Here is a 9396-nt window from a genome sequence, read left to right on the forward strand (position 1 = left end):
TTTTTGTTGGTTTAGTGCTCTATGATGTACTGATTATGAGCTTTGTTCAGATACATTCGATGTATTGATACTTTCTATGTGTTTTTATGAGAGTATTTTATTCATTACATGTTCTTGCATGCTAGATCTGTTATGAAATCCATGTATCATTATGAATGATACTTAACTCCCTAGTCTTGTGTCATTATGGGAATGATGACATAATAAGACTAGTATGATGTGTGATTGATGATCACATAGATGATCATAGGTATTGGATACGATCACTATCATAGGTATTCGTTGGAGAATGGAATACTGGATTGACCCGCATGAGATTGTCACATGGACTAGCGTCATGACTTGAATCTCATATGACGGTTCCATGATTGGATCCTAAGACCTGAGATATTTACGGAATCCAACATGAGGAGTTGCGTGCTTTGATTACGTCAAACGTCCTGCGTAACAGGAGGACTATAAAGGCGTATATCAGGTACGAAACGAATCATGTACTGGATTGTAGATAGTCAAGACGGGATTTGTACCTCTCGTAAAAGAGAGAGATATCGCTGGGCCCCTCGTGTGAGCGAGACTGTAGAAATGTGTGGCCGCACTATAGACGAACGTCGTCTATTTCAGACAGTCGAACTCAGTGAACGAGAAAGCAGTCGAATCAGATGAGGTGGCTTGTCCATGCCTTATGTTCGACATATGATATCGCGATACAAAAGGATCATCAGCCGGAATCATCTCTGGCGTTCGTAAAGATCACGAACAAACTCTATTCGAGATAGGTAGTCATAGTGTCTTGCTAGAGACCGCCTATGACTTGTATACCCGAAATAGGGATTTCAGGTTATACTGCTATGTCGAATGAGCCTACAGGGTCACACACGCAGGGAAGGACAAATGCACGAGAGAAAACGACGAAAAACCGAGACGGAAGGGGCTGGAACGGACGGACCAGAAAGTCCAGAACGGACGGTCCGCCCGAACCAGACCGGACGGTCCACGTGAGCGGAACGTCCGTTCCACGTGCTGGAACGGACGGTCCGCGTGTATCTCTGGACCGTCCGTTCCGGGCTTCAGTTTTTCCGAAATTAAACCGAATTAGGGTTAAATCACTTTATAAGAAGGAGATTAAGAACCCTAATTAGATAGAGACTTTTTAGAGCCGACTTTCAGAGAATTCTAAGAGCTTTTGGTGAGATCCAAAGAGTTCAAGGAATTCAAAGTCTCGTTTTATCAAAGTGCACAAACCGAATAGAGATTCGAGTCCTAGCAGACAAGTTCCAATCGTTGGAATCCATCCCGAGGTGTGGATACGTGTAGAGGGCGAGGTAATCTTCCTGCCTTTCGTGATCGAACGAATTCTTCAGTTGATACAGGCCCCGGATCGATTGAGGTAAGCGTTCTAACGTTTCTACGATTTCAATAGCAGCATGGTTCTAGGGTTTATTAAATTTTTGTTTTACATCCGCTGCGCAAACCCTAGAATCGATCTCTTAGGAATAGGATTCGCTCATGAGATCCCAGGAAACCCAACATCAAGCTCTAAAGTAGAGATTAACCCTCTCGAGTCTAACCTCACTATCCAGACTTTATCCTACTAATCTCTCGATTCAATAGTCTAAAACCCTGGATGCATGAACGAACGCTATCATAATCCCTAGGCAAATATTCATCTCTCAATGCAATACATGTTCTATTTATTGAATTAGTTCCAGGTTAGAATCTCATATGTCTATGTGAATTAAAACCCTAAGTTCATTCAACCAAGTGGCCAACGAGATCAAAAGCATTAAAAACAATTCAATAAACTGAATGGAATAAACAAATCCAAAAGTCTGGAAATAAAAACCAAAGATCCCTACATAGCGAGTCCCTAACCTACAGCTATGGGATTATCGCTAAACATCGAGACGTCGGGGTTCATATCAATACAACAAAACATCGTAAAATAGAAGAAATGAAGAATGTTTAGTCGATTTCCCGGCTTTGTAATCTCCGTCTTCTACTCCGATCTCTTGCCTCTTGATAATCTCCCTCTTCTTGTGTGTTTTAGGGTGTGTTTTTTGTGAAAAGTCTGAATGAATTTCGACCTAGAGGTTTTTCCCTCTTATTTCCCTTCGGTTTGGACAAAATTGGAAGTTTTCCCGAATCTGGGGGTCAAACCGATCGTTTTGGCAAAGCCAAACCGATCGGTTACACTTTCTGAGCAATTTTCCAATTTCTGCGATGCCGAACCTAAACCCGAACCGATATTGTCGTATTTCTGAGCAGTTTTGACAGGCTTCACGAATTCGCTCATAACTTCCTGCTCCGATATCGGATTTGAGTGATTGGTGTCTTGCGTAGATATCGAAGAGAGCTTTCCAATGATTTAGAGATTGTATGATTTGGACTTATAGAGTGAAAGTTATCGGACTTGCAAGATCTGACGTTTCCTAAGCTTCACGTTTTCCCTGGAAACACTCCAAATGTTCTCGTTTCGTCCGTGATGTTCCATATCCCATATTTTCCACTCCTTTTGCTCTTCTTATACATGAAAACCTGTTTAAACATCAAAGAACACAACCATGCAATATCGAAGCCAAATAAACCCTAGAATCCTACAAATATGTAAAATAGAGTGAAATACGCTAGACATCCTATATCAAAACGTCACCCAAAATACGTGTTATCAAAAACTTATAGTATGAAGAATCAATCATTGAACAATGAAACGTAGCAATCTCCACTCCAATTCATTCCCAAAATGTCGAGTAACCGAAGTACAAGTGAAAGTCTCGAAAAATGTGAAAATGTGCGAACCCCTCTCTCTAATCTGTACGGTCATTTTATAGAAATCTCGAAATATCGATGTTCGATGTCAGGAATATCGATATCGATGTTTTCCAACATTGATATTCTCTTAAAATGTGGCGATCTTGATGTATAGGTATGTCGATATCGATGTTGTGGAATGTCGATTTCTGGACTGCTTAGATCTCGAGGTATGCGAACATCGATGTCGATGTTGTGGAATACTAGATCAGAAAATCTGAAAATCTGATATCTCGAGGTGACTGGAAACATCGATATCGATATTGAGGAACGTCGATATCGATGTTATATAATGTCGATATCGATGTTTTCAACATCGAGATTCTTCCTGTTCTGCTCGAAATATGTTTCTCGTCCGTGACAAGTCCGTGACCATCCTTTTGATGACAATGATGTGGACTTATATGTGCTAGTTCATAGTTAAGCGTCATTGACATCTGGTGATTTATAAAAAAAGATGTGATATTGAAATTATTCGGTCGTAATGTTTTTTTAATATTTTGGTTTCTTATATGTATTGAACATTGATTAAACATTTTCTCACACTTCTGTCATTAAGTATATATGATATATTAAAACTTTTGTTTGACGGAATGCCACATAGGAACACGAGAAATCTTTAGATTTATTCTTAAAAAGAATAAGTATCTCGACATTAACTCATAAATTTGATTAAATCCTTTTTAGTTTTAAAATTTTGAATTCAATCTAGTTCATCAAGAAAAATCATATGCAGAGAACTCTCTTGTACCCCAAGGTGTTTATTTTTTTAGTTTTAATATATACACAACCTTTACCAAAAAAAAAAATCATGAGGAGTTGGCCCATTTTTGTTGAAACATGGAAAAGACATTCATATAATTATCGTGTATGCATGAGAGGAGCAAATATTTGTCAAGCAGCGGACAAACTCGATTTGGCGTCAATATTTGCTAAATTATTTTACCCTTAATTAATATATCAGAATGAAACTTTTCTCATGTGATTGGTACGATCTCATGCAAAAGACCAGGAAATTATACGATGGGTTTTATGTTATATGGGAAAACAAACATTTCATTTTGGACAGCACGATGCGGACAATTTTACTCGGAGCAAAGCTGAGAAAGACATCACCGAGCAGTGTACTTCTAGAGCATTGGTATTTTTTGACTGAAGACATTAGAAGGCGCTAACGTAACAGATCGAAGAAAAGAGAAGGCGAATAAGAAAATGTAATCTTACCACTTGCACATGGGATTTCCTATTTAGTTTGCTCTATTACAGTCATTATGTTGGACTGGTTTTGTATATTTTGAGAACTTCACAGCATTAATACCAAATCACATTTTACCAAAAAAAAAAATATTTCATTTTTACAAAAAAAAAAATTCATATGATATAAATTAAAATACCAAACCGGACGGTTTTTAATTCTATACCGAAATCGTTCAGAAAATATGGTTCGGTTTAACTCAGCTTATTCCTATTTCAATAGGGAAAATTATACGAGGGTCCAGTGGGCCTAGCTGGGCCGAAGAGTGGACCTCCTCGTTAACCAAAAAAACTATACGAGGGCCAAGGAATAATAAAATATTATGTCGGTAACATTTTGGAATAAATAAAAGGTTTGGGGTAAAATTCGAAATTTTCTCTTTTTATTTTTCAAAGTTTCGAAATGAGCTAGGCACTCATTTCTCTTTGGCCTCGCGACGCGTCATTTTTTGTTTGTTTTTTTTCCCCTTCAGATTCCTGAATTATTCCTCTTCGATACCAACACCGCCCGATAAAAGAAAAAAATTCCAACTTCATCTGCGCAAATCCGATTCGAAAACCCTAGATTGATCATCCATGTCCATGAAGAATGACAACACGACCCACAACAGCAGCGCCGGCGGCGAAGGCGGAGGCGGAGGCATTACTGACAGTGACAACATCGTCGACCGGACCTCCAAGATGACCGAAACTGACGGACGGTTACCGGAGAATCGGGAGAACGGCGACTCCGGCGTCTCCGGCGACCGAACTGGAAGTGGAGGGGAGGAGAGTGAGGCGGCAGCGGCGATGGCAGAGAATGGATCTAATTCGGTGGCGGAGCAGGAGCAACCTCGCCAAGCCGCCTCGGCCAGAGTTCCGTTCACTAATCTTAGCCAAATCGATGCGGACCTTGCTCTCGCTCGTACGCTTCAAGAACAGGTGATGTTCTTGCTCCGTCAATGTGTTTTGGGTTGCTCAATTTTGTTAGGGCTTTTTTTTTCGGATGGGAATTGTTGGGGTATGTTTGGTGGTTGTGATCTAGGATATGCAAAACCCGATTCGGCGTTTCCAATGGGTTTCTCTAGAATTGACGATTGGTTGTTGTTTCTTACTTGTTCTTCGGTGTTTAGGAACGGGCTTATATGATGCTGAGCATGAATAATGAAGTGAGAGATTACGGGAGCTGGCAAACTGGAAGCTACTTATCCGATGAGGATGAGTTTGATGATCCAGAGGATGATGATAGGGATATCTATGAGGATGGGGATGAGGATGACGAAGAAGATGATGAGACTGATGTGTATGTTGATGAAGATGCGTCTGATGTGCATGCGCATGAAGATGGTCAAGAAAATTACGGTGAAAACTCTGAATTCGATATGGGTGCTTATTCAGATGATGAGGCTTATGCCAGAGCCCTTCAGGAAGCTGAAGAGCGGGAAATGGCGGCTAGAATGTTCTCCCTAGCAGGCTTAAATGATCGTGAGTATTTTATATCGTTCACCATGCCGTCCTGTTCAATGGATATTTTACAATAGGATGTGGTTATACTAACTTTTAGAGGTTACAGAGGTCGAACATGCGGAGGATCAGGATCATAACCCTCAGGTAAAGTCTTTATACTTTAGACTTTTTAATCGGAAACCTTCGTTATCTTGGGCTCAATACCAGACATTCTAAGTTATGTATCTTACACGGTTCCCTCTTTCTAATGTTTTGCTACTTGGCTATGAGTATGCATTATTTTCTTGATAGTGTATTTCTACATGTTACCTTGTGTTGGTCCCGACCTTTTCTTGGACAATCTTGATTATGCATAGGAAAGTGTTTGGTTGAACTCGAGCCAATCGATCTTGTGAAAATTTGTGTGCTTACTTTTGTAGATTACTCTATGGTACATTGGTAATTGACCTTGTACTTACTGATACCGTGTTAGCATCTCAATTGGTATCTCAAACATTCTCAATCGTTTGAAATGTTACGAAGCATTAATCAGCAGTGGAAAAGAAAACGAAACATGAAACCGTGTAATCGTAGTGACAGTGATGTTGGCACTAGGTTGTGTCTTGCACAGGACCATACTTTCGAGTTACAAAAAAATATTTGTGTTCCGACTGAGGGAAAAAAACATTTGTAAATGTTCTGTAACTGGCTGCTGGCCATTGGTCATACCTATCTGCAAAGGGCTCCTTATGGTGGGAGTGTTTTGAATACAATCATTTCTGCATGGGTCTCCCAGCTAAACTCTGATCTTCGATGGAATATTTCGGTCCATTCTTTGCAAGCTGCAGTTTCTGGATAAGTTATTGCTTGTAAAAAGAAATGCTATTGTAAGAGATAAACTAATGATGCAAAAATGTAGGGTTGGTAATAATTTTGACGTTGAGGCTTTTCTGAGGCATTCAACGGGTTGCTCTGACACTTTGTATTCTTTATGTTTGCAGGATGATGCATGGGAGGAGGTTGATCCTGACGAACTTTTGTACGAGGTTAGCAAACATTCATGGTTTTTACGCCTTCTGATTCTATTTGACATTTTTTGTGAAACATTTTATATTTTAAGATGTGAATATGTAGTGCTTTGAGTGTAGGCATGTATACTTTCTTCAGGATCCATCATTCTTTTCAATATAGAAATGCAGATTCTTTAACATCCCCTGGCGTACAATTTCTGATATCCAATGTTCACAGGAGTTGCTGGCACTTGGTGAAGTAGTGGGAACCGAGAGTAGAGGGTTGTCTGCTGATGCAATAGCTTCATTGCCATCAGTGCGCTATAAAGCCGGAAGCAATGAGAATGGAAGCAATGAGTCGTAATGCTTTATTCCAGAATCTTCCACAACCAATTTTTACTTTTTGTGTGTTTTGGTTTATGAATGACTTTTGTTTGTTTCGCTGTGCAGATGTGTCATATGTCGTTTAGACTATGAGGATGGTGATGACTTGATACTGCTTTCTTGTAAACATTCTTACCATCCAGAGTGCATAAATAACTGGTTGAAGATAAACAAGGTAGTCATCATTCTTCTTTGATTTATAGCTTAAACGTTGTTGATGCAGAGATGATTATCTTGGTTGCATGCAATGTTATGGTATGTAGGATATTGAATCTCCTTTGTTCATTGAATCTGAACTTGGAGTATTACATTACTCATCTTTGGAACTCCATCTTTATAGCATGATTTATTCGTTTCAATACTGAATCATGCATGCATTTCATGGTTATGAATCGATTTTTAGTAATTAATTGCATTAGCTTCCTTCTGAAAGGCTTTGCATTGTTGCTATTAATCTGATAGATTCAGGGACGAGAAAATTTTTGTTTTTGTTCCAGTTAAAAAAACTATTAATGTTGCAAACTCATGCAGTTATCTCCCAAGAATCTTTTTAAGGGACTATATCTTAGTTTAAGCAGAAACAACAATGATCATGGTTGAATTTTAACTATGGAGGTTGGTAATTATTAAGGGTCTTTCGGTATGTAGACACTGAACTGATTGAAGGATAGTAAATTTACATTATGGAGATAAGGAAAGTAAACAAAAGCACTCAACTAAACCAAGATTTTCCAATGCTCTAGGTCTTGAATCTAACATCTGTGCACAATCCTTTTAAGTAAGCTCGATACCGAGATGAATTTTTCCATGAGGGTTTTCGGGAATGTACACGCTTGGATTGTTTGTTTACTCCTTTTGGATTCATTCATTGCCTCTCTTGCAGAAGCAGCAAATACTATTTCATTTCATATATCTGACTGACATGAACGGTCGAAACTAAAGGCTAGACGCGATATTCTTCAGGTCTGTCCCGTGTGCAGTGCGGAAGTTTCAACCTCCGGGCAAAGCTAGGGCACGAAAGAAACCGATGATTTGCTTTCTCTTGTTGAAGCAATCGAAACCGAGACGAAAAGATAAAACAAACATAAAGAAACTGTAAGCTAAAGAGTTCTTATATCTGTTTTGTTTTACTGTGCTGCCCCTGAAGAAAAAAACATTATTACATGTTGAAACTGTTTTCGTTCGTTCTTCATTTTTTTACAAAGCGGCTCTGTTGTTATGCCGTTATTTGGTTTGTTAAAGTATTAGTTTCAAGTAGTTGTTTAGATTTTGCACTCTTCATTCAAATGGGATTTTTTTTTATTCAATAGACATGTATGTATCTATCATACAAGTGTTTTCACTGAAGTAGTTCTTTCGATTTTTAGAAAAATAATATCTAAATATCTAAATTTTTATAAAAATTTTATATAAATTTCTGAACTATAAAATTTTCATATAAATATCCGAATTTTTAAAAATCTATATAAATATCTAGATTTTTTTTTTAAAATCAAATAAATATAAATTTGAAATATTTTTCAAATAAAAATAATGATGTTATTGACGGATTTTGGTTTTATTTGAGAGTTTTTTTAGAAATATAGGTATTTATGTAATGTTTTAGAAAATTTTAGGTATTTATATAAAAATTTTATAATTTAGAGATTTTTGTAAAAGTTTAGATATTTATATACAATTTTGTAGATTTTTAGTTTGTTGGTGTTGTTACTAAAATTCCGTTCTGCAAGAGATTTAAATTGAATTTGAGTTTAAATCTAAATTTCATTTGGTAACGTGGCTTGATGTTTGATGATCCTTGTGACACCAGGTTTTGGTCGGATGTAGGGTAAAACAAAAAAAACCCTAATCCCGTCGCCGCTAAGTGCCGCTCTCCCAACGTGACTTGTCACCTCTTCAATCTTAAAACCCTAATCGCCTCATCCAGTCGTCCTTAACCCTCGTTCACGTTGGCTCGTGCTCTCCCCGCAGCTCGGCTTGCCCGTGGATATGGGTAACCTGTGGCTCATATTCCCCTTACCAGACTTTATCTCAGAATTCCTGCATCCCTTACAAAATTCAACACTCGAGACTCGCGACTGATATTCTGTCTGATACTCTGCCACCTTCATCATTCATTGACGCATGGATAAATGAATCTATAGATGACCTTAATTTAAATTGACACCAAATAAGTAAACAAACATATCTGATATTCGGTCTGATCTCCAATCTATGATAGCGTATAAACTCTCATATCATAAAACCATTCCTTATTCTTCTTCGAGCCATTCTAATTTCGGTTTCTACATAAAACGTTGACGAGTAGAGTTGCACCAACGCTCGTACGCAGGCTGAAGATTCGGCCATTCCGAGGCCGAGACCGAGAAATCTTGGAGCCAGTTGCTGAGCAAGACTTCCTGGTCGAGGGAAGGCAAAGTCGAGAGTGTCTGATCTATAGCTCTCTCGACCTTAACCTTCTCGAAACCCGTGAGAACGGGAAAGGTGAGGCCGTTCCGCGCGTGGCTGAAGAGCG

At 38.6% G+C, this 9396-nt stretch overlaps 2 protein-coding genes across 2 annotated transcripts in view; one reads left to right on the forward strand and one right to left on the reverse strand.

Moving 5' to 3' along the window:
* Positions 1-4477: 4477 nt before the first annotated feature.
* LOC104815235 (E3 ubiquitin ligase BIG BROTHER-related) lies at positions 4478-8188 on the forward strand. The gene is made up of 7 exons (XM_010543554.2): positions 4478-4983; positions 5175-5526; positions 5615-5652; positions 6489-6533; positions 6736-6857; positions 6948-7056; positions 7845-8188. Exons 1-7 carry the CDS (start codon positions 4639-4641, stop codon positions 7890-7892), a joined length of 1059 nt encoding a protein of 352 aa, XP_010541856.1. The 5' UTR covers positions 4478-4638; the 3' UTR covers positions 7893-8188.
* Positions 8189-8965: 777 nt separating this feature from the next.
* LOC104815236 overlaps positions 8966-9396 on the reverse strand; it is a 3441-nt gene continuing 3010 nt past the window's right edge. The window contains exon 4 of the mRNA XM_010543555.2: positions 8966-9396. Coding sequence (XP_010541857.1) covers positions 9167-9396 — 230 coding nt within the window. The 3' untranslated portion in view covers positions 8966-9166.

This window comes from Tarenaya hassleriana, unplaced genomic scaffold (genome assembly GCF_000463585.1).
Source record: "Tarenaya hassleriana unplaced genomic scaffold, ASM46358v1 Cleome23, whole genome shotgun sequence".
NCBI lineage: Eukaryota > Viridiplantae > Streptophyta > Magnoliopsida > Brassicales > Cleomaceae > Tarenaya > Tarenaya hassleriana.

Bases quoted from the DNA above. Each gene is read 5' to 3' on its own strand.
- LOC104815235 (XM_010543554.2), top strand. From the start codon at position 4,639: ATGTCCATGAAGAATGACAACACGACCCACAACAGCAGCGCCGGCGGC. The intron at 5,653-6,488 runs GTAAAGTCTTTA...TTATGTTTGCAG, and splicing joins ATCAGGATCATAACCCTCAG to GATGATGCATGGGAGGAGGT. The intron at 6,534-6,735 runs GTTAGCAAACAT...CAATGTTCACAG, and splicing joins CTGACGAACTTTTGTACGAG to GAGTTGCTGGCACTTGGTGA.